General features: G+C 38.4%; 1 protein-coding gene across 1 annotated transcript in view; it reads right to left on the minus strand.

Annotated features, from left to right (window-relative positions):
* LOC149162776 (calmodulin-binding transcription activator 3-like) overlaps positions 1-23,985 on the minus strand; it is a 351,577-nt gene that overhangs the window by 90,533 nt on the left and 237,059 nt on the right. Inside the window, exons 5-9 of the mRNA XM_089437389.1 lie at positions 23,536-23,581; positions 21,618-22,170; positions 21,137-21,456; positions 11,611-12,180; positions 10,664-11,361 (exon numbers count right to left, since the gene is read on the minus strand). Coding sequence (XP_089293515.1) covers positions 10,664-11,361; positions 11,611-12,180; positions 21,137-21,456; positions 21,618-22,170; positions 23,536-23,581 — 2,187 coding nt within the window. The remainder of the gene's footprint in view (positions 1-10,663; positions 11,362-11,610; positions 12,181-21,136; positions 21,457-21,617; positions 22,171-23,535; positions 23,582-23,985) is intronic.

Here is a 23,985-nt window from a genome sequence, read left to right on the forward strand (position 1 = left end):
TGTCTCAAACTGAGAGGTATTACTGCCAAGGAAATTCTCTGTTGGGTAGGCCAGTTTCGGCACCCATATTGTACTTTGATATCGCTTAATAAGAAAACCCTCAGATAGTTGCACCGGTTTTCCCACATTAGGTTTTTCCGGGCACATTGGTCCAAAAATAATGGTGTCATATGGTGTGATTGTTTCTGTTTCTTACAGTTGTTGATCTGTAATATGTTGAGCATGCACTAGTGTTTATTTTCAGTATTTACATTGTAAATAACTTGTTAAGTAACGGAACAAGTAGGTAGGAATAAATAAGATAAAGTGCATGGAGGGTTTCTAACTAAGTAGACTTAGAAACTTCAACATGGTATCAGAGTGTGATTACAGATCACAGGAGGACTGAGGACAACAGCTGAGCGGAGGAATAGCAGTAGAAAACAGTTGTCCCGAGGTGACATAAGCTGTTTCTAGTAGAGCAGCAACAAAGGAAGGGTGACGCAGTACCTACGTCATCAAGGGTTAACTGGGAAGAAACAGCACAGAGGCTAAGGAAGGCAAAGGGAGCCTCACGCAGAGCCACGCAGAAGCTGGGAGGGTTGACGCAGTTGGCTGAGGAGGTCGAGTTGCTAGTGCCGGGATTGCGCAGAGCATAGGAGCTCTCACCTTCAGGTTGATGGGGTTTAGAAGGCTCTGGGAATATTGTAGAGAGGAGTTGGTGAGGTATTGTAGTCAGAACAGTACCTGTGAGAGCAAGGCCAAGAGGAGGGAGTTGCTACAGAGGGTTTCTAGCCAATGTTTTAAGACTCCGACTCCGACTCCGACTCGGCCGAGGATCGACTCCGACTCCGACTCCGAAACGGTAATGACTCGGCCGGCTCGATTTCAATGACTTGGTCGTTGTAAAAAATACATTAAATATTTATTTTTTTTATAAAAAAACATAATTTTAAAGATTTTAAACATAATTTTAGAGATTTTCATTCATGTTTCCAAACACACCTACAACTGGAGTCCTTGCTGGCTGTGAGACTGAGGATGGTGGATTGGGATCTGCATTCAACTGAACAGCATGTTCAAGTTCAATTGATGTCTCGATATCTAAATCTAAATCAAGATCCTCATCAAGATCAAACTCTGCTGGACGACTCTCCACTACCCAATCTCATGTTGGATCAATGTCTTCCAACACAATGGGATCTGAATCAGGTCTTTTGTTCAGCAAATGGTTTCGTCTAAGCCGGAGGTTGTATTGGACATAAACTAAATCATTTAACCGTTTTTGATCCAAACGGTTTCTCTTCTTTGTGTTACTTGGGAGCAGGAGCGAAAATGGGAGTGGGAGAGACATTTTCAGAAGCTCCTGGTTTGGGAACGAATCCCAGAGGAGTTCGACAACCAATGTCACTAACATCAAGGTACATAGAGGGATTGGTGCTCTTGATTAAATAAGAGTTCCATACCCTAATACATGACAAAATTCAATGGAAACATTGCAATCCTCCAATCCTGAAATCCTGAAAAACTGATAAGTCTGCTGGATTTTGAATGAAATCTAAAATTCTACTTTCTCCATATGAAATCCAATGAGGCCGAAACCACTCTCAAACATCCTGAGTCATTTCATGGTAATGTTAAAAATTTAAGTAAAAGGATGAAAATGAAGATTAAGGAGAATGTCACTTTTACTTTAAGAATTTAACATTACCATGAAATTTGAATAGCATATCAATAGTAGAGAGCATTTGAGTGTGTTAAATAGGGTTTGGGAGGGGGAATGGACCCCAAATGACATTTACCAAATTCATATAACACCTTGGAGTCCAAACCAATCAGAAATCACCTTAAAAATCCATTAAAAAAATATTAAATTGCTGTTTAACGTGTTCTGGGCTGGCTTTTTGTGACTTGGCCGAGTCATAACAGAAACGGCCGAGTTGGCCGAGTCAGCCATGACTCGGCCGAGTCATTGAAGGACTCGGCTGGGTCATGGCTGACTCGACCAAACGTACCGTTTCAAAGGCCGAGTCATGGCTGAGGGTATCGGCTCGGATCAACTTGGCCGTTTCGGTATCGAAACGGCCGTTTTTTAAAACAATGTTTCTAGCTGAGGAACCCGGATTAGTGGTGCAGTTGCACAAGACGATCAGAGTAGAGGGCATCTCGACAGCGACAGGAGGATTTCTAGGAGGGAAATCGAGACTTAAAGGGAGTCCAAAAGAGAACTTCCAAACAGGAAGTAGAGACTCGGAGGAATCGAATAGAGAACTTCCAGGAGGGAAGTAGAAGAGCATCATGGCACTACACGGAGTAAGAGACTAGGATAGACTGGACGGAGCGTCAAACTTCACAGTCTAGAAGTCCAGAATCTTATCCGTACTTCACAAAAATCATGTCAAGAACTTCGCCTTGAAGATTATAGTTATCCCAGTCAACCCCAATGATAACGACAAGTACGAGGAGGCAATGGCGAAGGCCAAGAGCATCATCCTTGACGGGGTCAAAGAACATCTAGTACCACACATTGCTGAGAAGGAAACGGCATATGAGATGTGGGATGCCCTCAAGAAATTGTACCAGCATACTTTTGTGCGGAGAAGAATGCTACTTGAGAATCAGTTGAGGTCGTATCAAATGAAGAAGGGAGAAACGATTGACACCTTCCTCGGAGGACTGAACGAGATCCGAGATCAGTTGACTGCTATAGAAGCCACACCAGATCAGGAGTTGATGGTGAGGACAGCCCTAAATGCTGTATCAGAAGACTGGGAGGTATTTGTCCAGAGTATACTGGGCAAAAGGACTCTCCCACCTTGGAAGAGATGTGGGCGACTCTTCGCCAGGAAGAGATCAGACGGCAGTCGAAGACGGTTAGCAGCAGCAAGGGGATCAAAGTCAAGGAGGAGGAGCAAGATGTTGCCCTATCCTTTGAGGGAAAGCAGGAAAAGCGAAAGAAGAAGGATCTCTCAATGATCAAGTGCTTCCACTGTGGGGAGCTGGGTCATTATGCGACCCAGTGTCCAAGGAATAAGAGTAAGGGAGAGTCTTCCGAGACTAAGGCAGCGCCAGCACGGCAGAGAAGGAAGTGTTGACAGACGATGAATGTGCCATGAGTGCACATGTGCCACTTGAGCGGAAGTGGGGAGACATCGAGCTGTAGTCAGGCGGACTACAAGTGATGAGGGGCAAGATCCTCGAGGTACCCAACCTCTTGGATTAGACCTTGCTACGGGAGCCCCGAAGAGGAGTAGCAGGATGGGCTAAGTCAGGTAGAGACGAATGCGGATGGAGCAACAGAGGGAGCTACAGTGCAGGATTCCCAGGACAGCACAAGGCTATCAGGTTACAACAGTGCGAGAGGCACGGGAGTGTTGCATCAGTGTAGGATGGCACAGAGAAGTGTGCAACGGTGCAAGATGCAAGGAGTTGTTGTAGCAGCGCAGAGGTCAGAGAGGGAGCACTTGTTAGCGGCAAAGGGAGCTTCAGCATCAGTGGGTGTCTCTAGCCCAACAGAGAGGTTAGTTGGGAGATCAGTTACCTACTTCTTAATAACTGAGTTGCAGTGCAGCAGTGGGCAACAGGATGCAACATGTAGAGAGGAGGTGCAGTGTGGATGCAGTGCTGGGAGAAAGGACCAACAGCAACACAGATGCAGAGGGAGTTGTCGTACAGATGCAGTAGTGGCAGTGGCAAAACCATGGGCAGCAGTACAGGATATAGCAGTGCAGAGGATGGTGGGTAGCAGGCCTAGCATCAGCACAGGGACCGATGTCGGATGATCAGAGTAATACTCAGTGAAGAGTATTGCTAGAGCATAGTCCTCGCTAAGAGGGAGTGTTGATTTGGGGTAGCATCGGATGTGCTCTAGCCACGAAATTTGGTGGAGAGGTTGGGGCACATGAGATCTCCAATACCTAGAAAGGGTTTGGGCAGATTCTAAACAGTTCAAGAGATATTAAAATAATTAATATTTTTAATGGAATCCCTAAGTCTAAACTTAGGGAAAATAAAATATTAATGTGTATTAATATGAAACTGTGTTAGAATGGTCCAAAAGACATGGATCAAGCCAGATCTAATCTTAGCCGTTGATTAGGGACTTAATCTCAGTCGTTGATATGTCAACAGGAAAAGTATAAGAGGAGGCTTGAGGGTCACTTGGAGGACACACTAGAGTGATCTGTCATTCTATTCACTAGAGCGGGGTTTGCTAAGAGAGATAGAATTAGTGATTGGGAGTTGCAGCTGAGGGGCATTGAGTACAGAGAGATAGAGAGGCAGAGATAGTGCCAGGAGAGCAGCACAATAGCCGGTGAGAGTGACGCAGAGCCAGCCAAGGATCACGCAGGGCCACGCAAAGGCATTCGGGCGTTGCGCAAAGCCACAGAGATGCCAGCGTTGCTGACACAGAGGGCCAAAGGGCTGACACAAGGCCTCCTAAGGCTGACACAAACCCATCCGAGGTGACACAGGGCCAGCGCTGGGCAGAGAGGGGCTGACGCAGTCCAGAAAAGGCTTCCGTTGGGGTTTCTAGGGAAGATTGGTGCTAAGGAGCTGCTGGAAGGATTATCCGGGGTTTCAGCCAGGAGATTTGTCTCAAACTGAGAGGTATTACTACCAAGGAAATTCTCTATTGGATAAGCTAGTTTCGACACCCAGATTGTACCTTGATATTGCTTAATAAAAAAACCCTCAGATAGTTGCACTGGTTTTCCCACATTGGGTTTTTCTAGGGACATTGGTCCAAAAATAATGGTGTCATATGGTGTGATTGTTTTTGTTTCTTTCAGTTGTTGATCTGTAATATGTTGAGCATGCACTAGTGTTTATTTTCAGTATTTACATTGTAAATAACTTGTTAAGTAACGAAACAAGTAGGTAGGAATAAATCAAATAAAGTGCATGGAGGGTTTCTAACTAAGTAGACTTAGAAACTTCAATAGAGCATAGCTCAGTGCTCTCGATTAGTCGTGACCACTTCTCGGAAGGGTCACACCACCAGTCCAAGCTACTCTTTGAAGACCAAGAACTTCCCTTTCAACAAACGCTTGGTAAGTATGTCAACGATTTGCTCATCAATTGAAATGTGGAGTCTTACGGCTCCTCTCTGCACCATATCCCGAATATAGCAATATCTTATCTCAATATGCTTGGACCTGTCATGGAATACAAGGTTCCCTGAAAGTTAGATCCCACTCTTGTTGTGTAATATATCACAATCATATCCAAAACCTGCTCAAACAACTCTCCAAAGAGCTTCCTCAATCGTATTGCCTCACAGCTAGCCATGTTAGCAGCAATGTACTCAACCTCAGTGGCGCTAAGAGCAACAAACTTATGCTTTCTGCTCATCCAAGATATCATGACAGATGTTACAAACAAAGTTCGTACTCTGCAACAATCTTTAGAATACTTGGTACACAAAGACATCCATTGAAAATAAGAATGTATATTGAATAAAGTATATAAGAATTGATATAATATGTTGATCCAGGAGGATCTTTACACAATTTCCAAGGAACACTATGTTGAAGACAAGCTCATTAAATCTTGGGTTATGGGTATTTCAAATTTGAATGTAGATGTGCTCATATTTGAATTTTTTTTTTGTAAAATAGAAATTGATTTATGAGAGGATTTCCTCAAAGTCAATTTCTAAATTCATGATGAAGTTGAGAGTCTTAAGGGATTTTCTCTCATCCCTTGAGTTTTGGATAAGGTCCTTGATAAGTGGATCTGAGAGATTTACTCCTCAAGAATCTCATGGATCATCTTTAGAGAGTTATTTTCTCCTTGGGATGTGGATCTAAGGAGATATTCTCTCCTTTGTTTTGGGATCTTGAAATCTATATAAAACCCTCCTATGTACTTTGTGTAAGTGTGGGAGTTTTGGAGGAGAGAGCTTGAGAGAGTTTTTGAGAAGTTTGTGAGAGCTTCATTTTGAGGAAGCTTTGGAGAGCTTGGAGAGCTCAAGAGGTCTTTCAGAGGAATTGTTTGTTATGTACAAGTCTTGAACTCCTTTGTGTAGAAGACAACTCTAGGTTTGGCCACCCTTTTTAATATAGCATTGTACACATTCCTCATTACAGAAAGGAAATAAAAACGATTTGACCTATGGAGGCGAATCTAAAGACGTAGCCTAGTGGAGGGAGTGAACTCCGTTATCAACCTTGATGCTTCATGTTTTGTTTATTCATGGTTTGATCAAGTTCTTTTAAATCTACAGAAACGAGTACGAAACGCTGAAACGCGTGTGGTATGGCCCTAAAACGTGTTTCAGGTCGTACTTCCACGTTTCACGAAACTGAAACGTGGCCAGTACGGCATGAAACGCGTTTCAGGGCCGTACAACTCACGTTTCAGCTTTTTACTTGTGTTTAAAAAAAAAAATGTTTTCTAATTTTTTTTTAGGTTATCCTAGTGACTTCTAGATGTTTGTCTAAAGTTATAAAAGTGAATTTTTGCCCTAGTGTTGATATGCAGTTCATCAAGAAGTTTGAGGCATATGCAGTTCATGGTAATGTTAAATTCTCCTTTATTTTTCATTTTCATCCTTTTACTTAAATTTTTAACATTACCATGAAATGACTCAGGATGTTTGAGAGTAGTTTCGCCCTCATTGGATTTCATATGGAGAAAGTAGAATTCTATATCTCAATCAAAATCCAGCAAAATTATCTGTTTTTCAAGATTTCAGGATTGGGTGGATTGCAATGTTTCCATTGGATTTTATCATGTACTAAGGTATGGAACTTGTATTTAATCAAGGGAACCAAGCCCTCTATGCAGGGGAGACTCCCAATAATCAAGAGCATGTAGGGTACTAGGGTATGAAACTTGTATTTAATCAAGAGCACTAAGGTCGTTTGACTATGTAGGAGGAGACTCCCAATCAAGCACAAGACAAGAAATTAGAAATTTCACATGGCTGATTTTGGATATTTCTATTTTCATTATGTGATAATTCATGAGTAAATGTGATGTAAATTTAGAGACTTATAGTTTATGCATTGACAATTGACAATTTTATCATAATGTAATAAATTAGAACGTATCATATATGCTTTATGATTGCACATATTTCTTAAATGTCTTAATATATATATATATATATATATATATATATATATATATATATTCGTGTTTCCCCGTTTCCAAAATTTGGGGAGGTCGCGTTTTGTATCAGTTCCCGTTTCGGTAACTCGTACCCATTTCCCCGTTTCGTGCAACCTATTTTTAAATGCATTTTAAGTTACAAGTTTATAATGAAATGAACATGTTTATGGATAAATTGTAACTTAATCTTACATGCCCATATGGTCAATTAAAAGGTCTTTGTTATAAGTTTTTATGTCCTCTCAATTTTTCAGATCACATGGTATCGAAGCAGTTCATTGTCTGGCTTAGTGGGCACATTTGTCAGGTTTAATTCAAGCAAGAAGAAGGACACTGCTTAAGAAGGCAATTTCTTAAGTTTTGAAATGTCGATTTCGAAAAATAAGTCTTTTACTGATTATTAACCTAGAATACCTTTAGGTGATATATACTGGGAAGCCTCTAGTGTGGTGAAATTTCACTGAAGAGCGGGAGGTGGAGTGGTAAGGTGACAGTGGCAGCCACCTCATTGTTATATCTTAGTCTAGCTCTTGCCTTGTGAGGTATCTCACAAGCCTTGGTAGATTTTGAGGCAACATGGGGCACACTTCATCCCACCATTTTACTGTGTTTCTTTTTTTTAACCATGGTGAATCGGTAACTTGTTGGAGTAATCTAGGCAAATCCCAAGATCAAACATAGTGGCTGTCACTATAACAACAAGAGTATATTCAATAGCCTGTAAGCTAGATATACCAGGAATTTATGACTTTAATAAATGAGCAAGATGAAAAATAGTAGTCATCAAGGCACACTTGTCCCAAAGAAATGTTGTTTTTAGTACTAGTAACCAGCATGTATGAAAGCTATGTAGATATACCAGGAATTTATGACTTTAATAAATGAGCATGACGAAAATAGTAGTCATCAAAGCACACTTGTCCCAAAGAAATATTGGTTTCAGTACTAGTATCCAGCATGGATGAAATCTAGGTCCAACAAGCTCAAACAAGGAGCTTTCTTCCCAAGGCAACTGCTGTTTTTAATTGCAGTAAACAGCATGCATGTTCTATAAAACCCCCAGGTCGATTTTACCAAGATATGATGTCTGTATACACACGTCAACTTCATGGAAAAGGAAGATGGAAAACTACCTCCACTAATGCTCCTTCCCAAAATATCATTGATTTCCAATAATAATTGTAGCCCATTGAATTCCTCTTGAAAAGGTAAGGTTGCATGCATGGTAAATTAGGCCAAGGAAGAAGGGTGAACCCTTTAAGATTGATTTCCTCCAAAGTATGAAAAATCATGCACCCAAGCTGCTCCCTTGGGTGATTCACTATCTCAAACATGCATGCATAACCATCTCTAAGTATAATTTAAGATAAAAAGCATTAAAACCCTCTTTTATGCACGTTTCTATTTCGAAATTTACCAGAATATACTTTCCTGAAATACCAATTTGCATGTGGGTACCATTCTAGTTAACTGATCCCAAAGATAACATGGAAAACTAGAAGATGACCTCACCCAATCTGGATGATGTCATGAACGGCAATTCACTATTCCACCATCTCTCAGGAGCACTTTCGTATATCTATTTTTCGCTGTCATTGTCTCAATGGGATGCAATTATTACCTATTGATGACCACTGGATCAAACCATACATCTGCCACCCAAACCCGAACTTGTCAACACATCCAAAACTGTACACTGGATCCATGGCATTGCCTCTATACCTACTAAAAGTTAATATAGACCTGTTAAAAATAGGCACGCCAAAAATAGCGGTTTCACCCCTAGGAAATAGGAGTCTCAGAATATGAAGTCAATTGTTACAGAAAGACTTGCTATAGTATGTCTAAAAACAGAAACTGCTAAAAATAGCAATTGCTTGCATGTCATTGAGAATACTCTCATTAGAATTGTCTTCCTGAAAGGAATATGAATATGTGCTCTATTTCGGGGTGCAAACCCTATTGCCCTAAATAATAAAAATAGCAGCTTCACAAAACTGAAAATACATTGCACACTGAAACAAGCCTCATCAAAATTGTGAACTCGCAAGGACCAAGAATGGCACTCAATCAGGAAAACTCTGGATCTCTAGCTCCTAGAAAGTAGAACTGCTAAAAAAAAAGTCCTCATAATCTGATGAAACTTGAATGACAGGTGCTGAACCATATAAAACCCTAGATGTACTAGTGAATGCACTAGTGCAATGAAAACAAGCTGGAATTTAACCCTCCAGTTGCACACAGAATTTGGAGTTTAACAAGCTTGCAATAATAATAATAATCTAATTTTAAGGTCATGGCCTAGCCAAACACCAAATTGATTTACAAGGACCCCTTATTTGTGCGACAAGGGGACCCTCTCTACACAATGATTTGACTGCTCAAATCTATGGATTGGAAATGACTTTAATATATTTCGAGTTTTGTTTCTATTTACTGAGTTTCACACAGTCTTGAACAGAGTTTTCTCAAGCTGCAAGGCAGCCAAATCCGAGCCTGACAACATTGGTAGCTACCATCACAGCATTCAGGCATTATATACCATGTGCACATGTTATATTGCATGGTTTTATTAAGTCATTGAGGTGAACTTAGCTGCACAGTTTATGGATGCTTTTTAATGTCAGCCATATTTCCTTTATTTTTTAGTTTCTCAATTTTCTTTTCCTTTCTATATAATTTATGCTCAATTATCTCTTCTTGTCATATTTCTTTTTCTGGGTTCATATCTAGAATATCTCTATTAACATCATTATTTTTTCTGACCTATTTTCACCATTTTTGCATTAAGTCTTTCAAAAGTTTCATAGATTCATCATTTTTTCTCCTTTGTTAATTATGGATAATTATTTTTGCTGATAGCTTCTTTTGGATTATCATATACGTTTCTGAATTATGGGAGTTGTCACTTGTGGAAAAATTCTTTAGTCTGTGAATTTTAAAATCTTCAATGTGTTTCGCAAATTTATAACAATAGCTTTGAACTTGGTAATGTCTGCAAATTATTCTCCAATTCCCCCTAGAGTTTGACTTGCTTCCACTTATTTAATTATCCTCTGAATTGTTTCTTCACTTAAAGTAACTTCAATAGTGATTCATACCCTGACATCTGGGAAAGATTTTCTAGTTCACCATTAATTAATTTGCAAAGAGATTCATAACTCATCATCTGTACTGTCTGATAATGATTTACACCATACTCCTCTCAATCTTATCATACCAAATAGGTTTACATACATATGATAGGCTAGAAATGCATTAGAGAAATGGCTCAGATACATAAATAGTTTTCAAGTCTCTGACCAACCATACAATCAGTTGAATTTCAAGACCCTAAAACTCTGATTACTCTCATTTAGCTCCCTATTTGGACAGGTCTATCTAGTTCACTGATGGTTATTAATGGAAAAATCATCATACACAAAATTACCTTTCATTGCATAATCCAGCAAAGTAATATATATGGTCAACCTTTAACAGATTAAAGTAGATATATTATTTTCAAATATGCAGAACCCAGACACTTCATACAACAATTACCAAGCTTAGTTGCGAAGTAGATTACCTGCCATAGAATGCAGCCCAGTGAAGTGCTGTCCAACCATGCACATCACGGAAATTGACATTGACACCAGCAGACACAATTGGACCCATTGCCCAGTCATAACCAAGTGCAGCTGCCAAGTGTAGAGCTCCTTGTCCCTTGTTATCTAAAATGTTTGGGCCCTTCTCTTTATCATTTATTTTCCATAGAAGCCAGATGTACAATTTTTCCTTCAGTAACTTCTGCATCAACTGTTCTCGAGACTTATCAAAGGGAGAATCTTTTATCGATCTCTCCATCTCTAGCCACTCTTCATCACCATCTTTGGTCAAAGAACACATCATATTTTGTAGGCTACAGCTTCCACCTTCATCAAGAGGAAAATATATTTGTGCTTTATTGAAATTCAAATACAATAATTTTGCAAATCGTATCTGAAGCAGCATTTCATCTACAGCCTCATTATCTGTATTTGAGCCAGCAACCATTTCCCGGGATGGACACATTCGATATTCAAATTCCCGCACTTCGCTACAAGCCAACCTGTTGCTGCACGTAACATAAAATGGAACTCTTCCAGGAGTGTGATGAGGGGTTTGACATCGAAGAACACCTGGGCCTAAAACCTCCGCGGAAACCTCAATTTCCCCAAACATACAAGAAAAATTATACTTATGAATATCATTTATGTCCCCCATGTATATACCTGTTATTAAGACCTACAACAATCCACATAAAAAATAATTTCAGATGATTTCAAAAGAATCTCAACATTTTCTATTTCTGTAGCCTTTTATTCACTTATTTCAAACTCACAGACATACTTATCATAACAAAGAATATGGAGAGTTGGAATGCCCTCCATCCCTGCAGTGTGTGTGTGTGTGATATATATATATATATATATATATATATATATATATATATATATATACATACACTAGTAATAAGAGAATAGCTAGACATACCTTGGTCTTCAGTTCAGGATATGCCCAATCAGGGGAAAAATCCAAAATACTGAAAAGCTGGTCTTGCGACAGTGAAGGGCTCATCAAGTCACTATCTAATTGCATTTGACGGGACAAGCTTGACACTTCCTCAACCCCATTTTGATTCTCAAGTGAGTTCCAATACTTACTGGAATCAGATGCCACCAATGAGTCCTCTCCATCACCACCAATTTCTCTACTCATCCATCGCCCAAAACTGTCCATTTTCTTCAATCCCTCTTGTCTACCAGCCTCAGATGAGCACTGCTTCGAAATCTGAGGGTAAAATGGATTTTCAAGAGACCCATTCTCAGCCTCCAATTTCACAGAATATTCATTTTGGGAAAGCTGAGAATTGTCATTATTATGTGTTTGATGATTCTTTTCATGATAATTGTGCTGATATGTGGACTCTTTTGCCTCCTCTGAATCTCTAACAATTGATTTCTTTTGTGCACAAGCATCCACAAATCCATATCCTGGGCCTGTCATCTGCTGTTGATGTACACCCGGCATGGAATTTGATGTAAATTTCTTATGAGAACCCACCTACAGATCACCCAGACACAGGAACCACCTAGTTGTCAATTATCATAATCACAGAAAAACAACTAATTCCTAAATTTATCGCTGAAATAATATCCCACACAAGCACTATAATGACTTTCTTTTTGAGTTGTTGAGACACTGTACACAAATGCATGCACTGCACTTCTCAGGGGCCTACATTATAGTATGGTTTCAAGGATACATACAAGCTATTATGGACTAGAGACCGAGACCTCCATTCCCAATGACAATCACATTTTTACAAAACCATCAAATTCATTTTTATAGGAGAAATTTCACTCTTAATGGCCATTACCAATGCGATAATCTGTACTGCTTCAACTTTTTTAATTATCCATGGATTATTTTATTGGGAAGGAATTGGGAAATGCAAACAAGAGGATTCCCATCTAACAAGATAACCATACACACAACCCTCTTCCAATGCATTTGTCTATGGAACCCCCATTGCAGAAACTCTTTATTAAGGAGAACAAAAGGAATTATTGATTCAGTTCTTAAACCAAATTCTGTAGGTAAGTATCCAACAAGTTACACTTTGGTATTTAGTTTTACATGTAATTACTAGTTAGTACATTGTTCTATTCAGTATATTATTTCCAAATTGTCCCTAGGTAAAATCTCATAGTTTAGAGCTATGTTGCAGGAAACGCCTGAAAAGGTGGCGTACCGGTAATGGGGATGGCCCGAAATGCCGAAACGGCCTTGAAACAGGGTCGTACCATATGCCATTTCAGGATTTCGATTCTCTGTACAGTACGCCTTGTGGTGTTTCAGCCACTATAGGCTGCATTTTGGGCAGCAGAAAGGCGAAATTATTTTTGCTTTTACCTTTTTCAGCCAGCTCAAGGGGTGAAGAAGGGCGTGGGCCCCTTGTAACACCCAAATGTCCAGATTTAGAGCTCTCTCTTTCTGCTCTTGATATTTGGGCCAATGCTGGTGCAAGTGCCACTGGAAGTACTAGTAGAGTTGCCTCTTCTATTGAAAAAGCATCTTGTTCTATCTTTGCTGATGAGGATGAGGAGTTTTATTAGTAATGATATGTTAATGTAGCAATAATTGTCTTTAGCTCATGTTTTATTTCAGTTTTAGCACATATAGCCTCCAATATAAAGGTTTATTTTGGAGCCTTGGATGTAAAGCCTCACCTATAAAGGCTAATTTTGGACATTTGCATCATGTAATCATCTGTTGGAGTTAACATAAATTTAGATTTCCTTCTAAAATGTCATTTAAGTCTCATTCTTTCTTTTCTTGGAAAATAATGTGTTATTTAATATTGACTATATATATATATATATATATATATATAACATTTCAGCCACGTTTCCATTTTCCAGGGGTCGCGTTTTGGGTCGTCCCCATTTCGGAAACTTCTAGCTGTTTCGGCATTTCATGCAACTTAGGTTTAGATTGACGAATATGTCACCACCAATACATCACAAAAGAAAGCAAAACCTGTCCAACCTTGGATACATTAACGAGGTCTATCATTTACATCACTATAAGAGGACAGCAGCAAATGATGCAAGATACAGATAACAAATGACAAAAAATGTCTGGTAAATGTATTTATAGAAGCTCAGTTCCAAAATCACAAGAACATATGTAACTGACGCGCCAGTCTGAAATACATCAGTTGATTTTTCTTATTATGAGAAAACCACTTTGTTATGAGCACAAGTTCATTGCATATGATAGGTTATGTAGGCTAGAATAGTGTAGTTATGATTAAATGAATAGGTCAGAATTCAGATATAGGTGAGCTTGCTGGCATGGACCAATTGGGTGTAGCTCAAGTAGTTTTGCAGAAAAGTTGCTACCTATCCAGTCGGGTTCAAATTCCACTTTGTGACATGTTTCATCTTAGTGAGCCTATTGTTGATGTATTCATAAGTTGTTGGTCTAGCCTGTGCATTAAAGAATCTAGGGTTTACCCTGGGTACCATCTTCCAAATAAGGAGAAGTGCTGGGAGAATTCCCCCAACACATGTTACCTTGAAAGAAAGAAAAAAAGCTTGCACGCATCTGTCACATAGCATGTATTTATAAACACGTGATGTCCTCTTCCCATTTAAACATTCAACTTTAATCACTTATTTGATTTATTTCTCTAAAGTATTCCAAATTGTGCATATCTACACTTATCTTTCTTACAAGTGATATAAAAGCTATTATGCCTCAAACACCAAACATTTACACTTATCTTTCTTACAAGTGGGATCAAAGCTATTATGCCTCAACACCAAACTATTCCACTGAGAAAACAAGCTGTTCTAGGTCTGCTATTTCTGATTTTTAGAAATTTGAATGTTGAGTTTGTTTTTCTCTCAGAATCAAAGAGTGATTGCAGATCTGATTTTTTGGTTTAAAGGTGGATGGCATGGATGAACACTGGGGGCCCAAGTTGATCGTGGCAAATGAGTTAAAGCGTAGGAAGAAAACTTGGAGGAAGCAAAATGACAAGTGGATAGGAAAATGGGGAATGAATCGGCAGGACTGTCCTAATTCTAAAGTGGAAATAAAAAATTGGGTACTTGAAAAATTCAGGACCGCCATGTGGGAAAAACAGGTTGGCCGTAAAAAAAATGATATATGTCAATAATTTCAACCCAACATGGTTGCATAATGAAAAGACCTATTTGAGTGCCGCAATCAAGGGAAAGGCTAAGATTTTAATAACACAACTAAGGATCGGATCCCATCATCTTAGATGCGAAACAGGTAGATGGGTAGTTCCCAAGGAAGAGTGGGAAGAAAGAACTTGTGTCTTTTGTGAGGAAGGAGCAGTTGAAACCGAATGGCACTTCATCATGGAGTGTCCTGCCTATAAGGACATTTGTAGTCAGTTTGAAAGCAACCTGAAAGTGGACAGTCTGTGTGAGCTATTTGTGGAAGGAAAACTTCACAAGACGACAAACTTTTTGATCATGATTCACGCCAAGAGGGTTGTTATGGAGAGAAACTTGATTGTATGATGTTTTGTGGGTTGGATATCTGGGTCCCTTAGACTGTTTTGGTCTCATGGACGTCATTAAAATTATTCAATTCAAAGGTTGATTCTTGATATTTTGGGATCTGAAGTGTTGTGCTGAAAACTACCAACAGTGGGGGACAAATTATAGCACTAACTACTGCTATAACAATTCCATGTTGATCTGTAAATTACCGTGGATATTCCACGAGACAGTTCGTCACAACAGATATGATAAAACTATATTTAAAAAAATCCGAAATCTACACTATTAAGGTTCTATTTCTCTTTATATCTATGGATCTATAGTTACAGCTAATTGTGTATGCATGCATATTAAAATTATGCAGAAAATAGAGAACATTGAAATAAAAACTCACAAACCATGATTTGACACAAGGTCTGACTTAGGAAACCCTTTCGGGAGAAAACCCAGTAGGAAGGTGAGGCCACTTTGCTCTCTTTCTTTAAATAGAAAACCGCCATGAGTATAAAAAAGTATGGTATGTGACTCGTGGGAAAATACAATGGATAAATCCTATCTGCGTGCTCTATCTCCTATCCCTCTTGGCTAGTTTTACTCATCTATGGAACAAATGCTTTCGAAGGAATGGAACCCCTTTTCGTCCTAGTGGCCCGATTATAACACAGCCTGATAGCATACTAGACTCTAGTGGTTAGGTTTGACTACTTCAACTCTTAACTAGAGTTACAATATGGACTCTTCTAGAGTCTTCTTCATCATAATCATGTGGCTAGCCCCTTTTGCATGAATAATGGGGGTTGGCGTGGCATCCTCTCAAATTATGGTGGTGAAAATAGGAAGGTCAACTTTTGAGTGGCATAACTTTTGCATATGGACTCCAATTGACAGGATTCTTGCATTGTTGGAAAAATATTTGTGTGTAGAATATGAAAATAAGGTGTGGCGGTGAAGCGGCAAAGTTTTACCCCCCAAAAACGTCGTTTGATGTCTCAAAATGCTCTTGAAAGGTTTCAGACCCCAATTTGCCAAACTGGGTTTTGCCGGTAAAAATGGTTTTGCGAGCCGATCCCTCCACTTTTTCCACTCTAAAAGCATCAAAATCGATGATAAATAATAATGACCCAATCCGGATCACATGCACTAAAATTTTCGATTAAATTAACTCTAATGTAGGATAAATTACTTAAATTTTGGGTTAAAGAAAACATAGTGTAGGACACATACCACAAAATTTTTGGGTTGAAAACAGTATGATCCCTAAAAATATAGTAAAAAATCAATGCACAGGAAATAGCAAGAAATGGGCTTGTAAAGAGACAGTCACAAATTCCAAGACAAAATCTACAGAGGAGTGCAGGAAGCCCTTAAATCACAAAAAAACCTAAGGTCAACATTCTAATATATTCAAATAAAAACGGGTCCTTGTAGTATCTAGGAAACCATAGCTGTGAAGTTCAGAATCAACGAAATGTTGTTGGCTTAGAACATTAAATTTCTATCCTATTCCACCATAGAGCATAGATGACGCAACTAATATGTTTGAAAGCATAAGTAACTTTTAGTAGCAAAAATTCTTATCAAACATTGTCGATGCAAAAATTGTCAATGCAGGAAACAGGCTACAAAATATTTCACACTCGAAAGATCCTCGACCATGTGGGAAGCTATTTGCTTGAACCGTATCAGTCAACTTCATAGACAGTGTAGAAGCAATGCACCAATCAATGATGCCTTGATCATGCCAGAGCATTCACAACACTGGGATAAAGATAGGACCTTTCTGTTCACTGCCTACCCTAGTGAAAGTACCAAAATAACAACATCAAAGGCTTCTTATAGTAATGATGTGCAGATGGATATCTTTCATCTAATTGTTATAACCTTATAGTTGCTCATAGGAAGATTAGAAAAAGGAGTGTCTTCCTCCTATGTTGTCATGATTTCTATGAAAGCAATCATCTTTTTAGTAACTACCCAAAAATATTCTTCACAAAGAAATTCTTTGGCAAAATTGTAGTAGACCAAATCCAAATCACAAGTTGAGGTATAATCCACCAATGGAAAACATTAGTGAAGAGTTTCCTCTCTTTGGATAAAGATGACTGGGAGCACAAGACGCAATATCCAAAGGACCAGAAGAGGAAGAAACCAAATTGAGAATACACCAAGTCATATAGATATACCACCACAATGCGACATTCAAATTTTAGACCCAACCATTGCAAGAGACAATGCACTTTCAGCATTAAAACAAGTGTTATTTGTGTGGATTTTCTAGAGCTTAATTAGGAAAGCACAATTTTCTGCAACTGATAATTACTTCCAATGATATATGATATTACTTCAACACACTCTAGAACATCATTTTGTAATTGCACTCAAAAAATTCAACTCGACAAATATTGACTGTCTCAAAAATTTGACTCCTTGAAACTTCGACCTCTTCCTCATATTACTTCCCATGTGTGTGAGAGAGAGAAAAATGTGAGTGATGAGTGAGTATGAAAATGAGAAGTTCAAGTGTCTTTTTATAGTGATTTTAGGGTGCCCAAGAGGCACATCTCTTTGCAAATTAAATTTAAAATTAAATTAAATTTTTTCTTTCTTTTAATTTTCTTTTTTTAACTCGTGTAGTTGGGGAATACCTCCCGCAACTACCCAAAAATCAACACTCCCTCTTAGCTAGGGAGGTATTCACCTTGACTTCCTCAAGATGTCCACTTAGCTAAAAAAATTCTCCATCCCAAGAAAAGATTGAATGAGCCTGCTATGTTAATGTATCTATCCGCTTCATGTTCGATTCCAAAACCACGTGGAAAGCATCTTGCATCAACATCAGGCAAAGGATCTAGTCACCCACTAGCCAAATACTCTTTGGCAACATGGTCAAGTACCCTCTGACTAGGGTAAAAACAAAACTAGACTTGGGTCACCAACAAACCAAGTCATCACTTAGAACCAAGTCAATTTTCCCTGACCAATGGTAAAACCCTGGGTCCATTTACCATTCACCCATGTCACATAGCACTTGAATGGTAAAAATACTTGCTTGCTGCTTTGAGGCACTCACTCTACCCACTAGCCAAGTAACCCTTGGAAATATGGTCAGAAGCTAAGTCACATGACACGAGGACACAAGACACGGAGGACACGTAAATATGAGTATTCAATACGAAACGCAGCGACCTGGAAACAGGACACGAGGGACACATTTTATATATATTTAATAATATATATATATAGATAGATATAGATATATAGATATATATATATATATATATATATATATACACTGAAATATAGTTTTTTATCCATATTATCAGTATGTAAATGACGAATAAGCATGTAAATGCAATTATCAAAGCAAAGAACAATGTAGCCCTAAGGAAAATTAACATTTTACCATGAATCTCGCTTTTTACTTCTCTATGTTGCCATCTACCACATGCTTGATCTTGTAGATTGACTTGGAAGTCACCACTGACTTTTCCTCAAGTCTCAGCACAATTTCCCACACATCATTCTTCATGATGGACTGATATTCCTCCATCATGCCATCCTTCCAAACCTGTTTCCTACTTGTAGTTGGATGGCTTGAAATCAATAATGTGACTCACCAGTGTTGCATATCCTGAGTACTTCTTAGGATGATTGCTTTCCCTAAAGGTGCCACAGGAAGTTGCATTCCCCTCTACATCCTTCAATGTACTTTGAAGCCATGCCAGCCTCTTCTTGGATTCTAGAACAATGACCCTAAGTGAGTCCATTGGCTCAATGGGCCCTTCTAGGTCTTCTTGATGATCTAAAGGGTGTTCCACAAGTACAGACAGGCCTAGACCCACATCCATGGAAGCCTCCTGTTCATCATCATCATGAGAGACCCTTTGGATCTCCAATAGATTGCATCCTTCCGCTCTACCTAACTATCTACTCCCTCTAAACTAGAAGCTCTTCCGGTCATTTGGCACAATTCTAGATGTACGTACAATTTCTCCCTCTCGAACACAAATCACTCTTGTTGAGTGATCATGGGAAAATCCTCTAATATGCCCTTTAAATCTCCTAGATTAATTTCTTATGAACATTAGTGGATCTATCTCACAATTCACCCCACACGTATTCCCTAACCATTTAGTCATCGGTGCTATGAGGTTAAATCTCTCCTCACATTAAAATTTGTATTTTACTCCATTGAAATTAGGCTATAATCCACCCACATAGTGTTTGACTTTGTTAAATTGTTCCTTCATAGTTTATGTGATTCTTTGCATAAATTTAGGTAGAAGCAAAAAGTAAATATGCAATACATTCTTTATATTTTGGTAATTAAACATGTTTACTAGGAATTACTACCCACCATAATTTAAGCAATTCTTTGCATAAATTTAGGTAGGAGTAAAAGTCGTACATAAATATTGTAACAACCCCAAAAATTTAACACTCCATTGAAGCCTTTCTCCACCAAAGCTTTGGTACCATGTTGATTTTCTAGTGCTTAATTAGACAGGCACAATTTTCTGCAACTGATAATTACTTCCAATGATATATGATATTACTTTAACACGCTCCAGAACATCATTAAGTAATTACACAGAAAATTCAACTGGTCAAATAATGACTGTCTCAGAAATTTAACTCCTTGAAACTTCGGACCTAAAGAGTGGGGAATTGGGCTGAGGTGACAGCAGGCCCATATCCTCGTGTGCCAACATAACAGCTTGCCAAGACCTTAGCAATCCAGCTAATTTGACTGGCAACAGGACTCATTGAACTCAAACCTGAAAATTACCTTCAAATCCACCATAAACCGTAATTCTTTGATTCTATTGATTGGTGGAGATAGAAGTACAAGCCTTGGGGGGCTCTTGAATTGGCTTGATTAGGCCACTACATCCCTAAGATCTACTAGGGAAACCTCCCTTGTGTTGGATTGCATCCGTCACTAAAACAAGGAGAGTAGTTACTCAAGTGAAAATGGCAACTCTTACATGTTATGCATTTCCTAGTCATCTAGTGAGGCTTTGCACTAAGGTGCAAGATTCTGCTATAACAGAGCCCAAATATTCCAATTTGTTGGCTGTTTGAGATCTGAAATTTACATAGAAAATTGAGCTCATTAGATCTCTTGTTTTCCAGCAAAAGACTCCATTTGTGATCCCAAAATCTGAAGTCTATTGTTAAATCTTCCATAAGATCAAAGCTGCTTCAAAGCCTAAATATCCTCTTCTTTTAACACTTTGTGTTATGCTCATTTGAAGTCCATCAAATCTGGAATTCATATCAGAAGGTTATATTGAAATCCAGATTCAAATCGAACGCAAGAAGTCACTAATTTCCACATCTTATAACTTCAATCTCTTTTTTAATAAATCTGGAAAAATCAATTGATTATCATCATTAAACCAGATTAACATTAAGTCTCTTGAAATCCTATTTGAGTCATTCTAATTTCTTCTCCATCAAATACTTTGTGTTTAGGGATTCGACTAGAGTAGGAAAGGAACCAACCAAACGAATGGGAGTGAATTATTGCACTGACTATGGATGAGCCCTTGAAGTTGTCAATAAGTCTTTTCCTTGTGGATTTGGACTTTGACACCTTGGGTGAAAACTTAAATGGAGATAGACTTACTAATTTAGCATATAAGGATTGGATTCACTTTTAAAACCCAACTTTTTTCTTTCACCATGTTCAGTATTATTATTCTCTGATGAATCAATTCATTTACCTAAACCACTATAAAATGTGTATACCTTATATTAAAGATGTAAATCCACAAGAAAGCAGTGTGCATACAACAGCCATCAGATTAATAAATTGGGCAACAAACATACAGAACTTAAGAGTTACAATCATATATTAAACCAGGAAGAGACAAGGTGAAGTGACATGGGACAGACAACATTAGTGTAGATTGAATATTCAATAGGAAATTTTTTATGCATGTGGCCAGACTTTCTTATATGATAATCACCTGCTCAACATTGATAGAGACATCTTCTCTTGTGAAAGCTTGAAGACGATTATCTGTATAGGCTCGCTGTCCTTTGCTCAGCTCATTGATGACAAAAGTTTCCATCGGAATATTTGTCTGTCTTCTAACATTATCCTCCCTGGTCATAGATTGCAAGCAAGGGACCTTTGTCTCATCAGTAGCATTCTGAACACCAGTTTTGCAGAGCTCTAACACCTCTGTCCAAGTAGATAAGTTGATGCCATGCCCATTATCAATTTCATTGGCCCCAATATCCACATTCTTGGTTTCCATATCTGAATAATTGCATCCTGACAAACCTGAAGTAGCAACAGGAGAGAATATCTACTTTTCAGAATAGTTTCCTGTTTTAAGACATTTCACAATCTTTTCCACCTAAGTGTGGATCAAAGCAAGAGACAACATCTAATACATGATGAGAAAGTGTCCTTGTGATTTTTCAAAGACATTTAATACTTACTTTGGCTGTGTATCAGGTGTAGGTTTTCTCCATTTCTGTAGTCACGTGTATCTTGAAAAGTCATATTTAATTGACTTTCATCAATATGCTCAGAAAAGTTTCCTTGTTCTGATTGTTCTAATCCAAGGAATGAATATTGTCCAGGGGCAACTTCATTTACATTGAAGAGACTATAACTCACATTATTTTCTGCTAACAAGTTTGTAGGTGCCTTCAAATATGACTGAGGTTGGTAAACTCTAGAGTCTACGACCAAATCCTCCTTTCTATTCAGACATTGCCGACTAGATCCTTGTTCTGCTGAAGAGGATTCAGCTTCAACCGATAGAGCCACACAAACATCATCCCCAGATTCAACTTCTTCAAATTCTGAAGAGTGAGTTGGCCCATTCCATTCAGATATGCAGGGACTTGAAGCATAACGTTTTTGTGCCAGCAAAGAATTTGTGTGCACTTGAGTTGAACATGATAAAGAAGTTAGAAGGCCCCCTGAATTTGCCATCTGCAAAGATCTGTCTGTATTTATTGAGCGCATATGACCAGCTTTGTTACCCTGAAAAATTATTTTGTGGTCAGGAAACAAAGAACACATATAGGCTATTGACATAACACTACTTAGTATGGAGAATTCCAGAATGTATATAAAGCCATCAACATCCAAGAAACGTATTATACAAAACATACACTGTGCATCATGGCTGCATCATGATGGCAAATAATTAAGGACATGATGATGGTGTATGGCTGCATGGCAGTTTCATATCGAAACATATTGTTGTAGCTTAGTTAACTGGTAATGAACTAGGCCAGACCACCCTAGTATAAAACAACAGCACACATTTAAAGGAAATAAAAAGAATCAAAAGGAAATCTGTTGACATCCTCTAAGGTACATCCTAATCGAGTGCATGATAGAAAACAACAAACGGAGATCTATTATCAGCCTACAGCATTGGGTCCACATTGTCCTTACATGGGCAGTGTGATTCCATGGAGTTAAACTTGCTACCAATTGTTGTTTAAAAGCATTCCCTTGCCAAAACATCAAACTCTATTTGTTGAAAATTTTCAATTATCATAGCAATTATAGATCTTCTATTATGTGCACCTAGGACTGAATTGAAAAGAAAACGTTCACTTTGATTGTATATGAAATTTGCCAGCATGATAATAATTACAATGAAAGCTTAGCCATACACTGCAAGGAAAGAAAAATAGATTATCCACAATTTCTTATAAGTTGTAAACTTAAGCATGTCTGTATAAGTAGGCACACAGAAGCACAAGGGGTTAACTCAACCAGTTGTCACCAATGGCTACTGGGAATTTGGCTAATTCCATGCTAACAGGTGCCAAGTTAGAATTCCCCTAGGTGAGGTGCGCAAGCCTACACCAATGGGTTTATTAGGGATGCCATCCATGAATATGGGGAAGCATCCCTTGGATTTTTCATGTAAAGTTTTACTAGGAACAGAAAAAACAGGAATATGCAGCACGTGTTTTCTCAGAGCTGCAAGCATTCACACTTTGACAAGGTAGTAGGTATAAAATTCATATGTACAAAGTACCACGCGATATCATATAATGCTATTCATGCCTTTATAAAACTGCAATTGTAATTCATACTGTACAAGCCAGGAATGACAAATCCATTTTATTCATCTTCTTACCATCATGCCTGTATTTGCGAAGAAACAAACATGTGCATAAAGCTGCATCCCTGTAACTCGTTACCCAAACATTGACAAGGCATTGGATATAAAATAATATATTCATGCATCCCATCAGCCAGACACTAAATTAACATGTACAAAATATCATATGTATGCAATGCAATTTAACATGTCACCTGACAAATGATCACTGATCAACTTTTATAGAAACTACATAAGAGTCAAGACAGTGAAAGAATACCGACCTCTTTAATTTCTCGATAATGAACAAGAACAATGTGCTCATACTGCCTGCCAAACAAATGTGCTGACATTCAGTATAAAATGAAATGAAATAAATATACAATAACCAAAACTAATAACTACTAACTGTTAATTGAACTGTAGAAGTAGTACATAGATGAGAATCACTAGTTTCAAGCGACTACACCATAGAATGAGAGAAATTAAAGCTTTGACAACCTGCCTGTGTAACGAACAAAGTTCGTTCTTCACAATAATCTTTAGAATACTTTGAAGACAAAGACATCCATTGTAGGACAAGTAATGCATATAGAATTGATATGAAATGATTACAAATGAAGCTGAGGGCCTGCCTATATACCTTAGGCAAGTGTCCCTTTATGAATGGTCATGTCCTTAAGGACATACCTCTTCATTAACTAATTACTAATTAATCATTATTTATGATGTGT

This window comes from Pinus tabuliformis, chromosome 5_2 (genome assembly GCF_031772625.1).
Source record: "Pinus tabuliformis cultivar Carrire ecotype Pingquan chromosome 5_2, CPIR1, whole genome shotgun sequence".
Lineage (NCBI taxonomy): Eukaryota > Viridiplantae > Streptophyta > Pinopsida > Pinales > Pinaceae > Pinus > Pinus tabuliformis.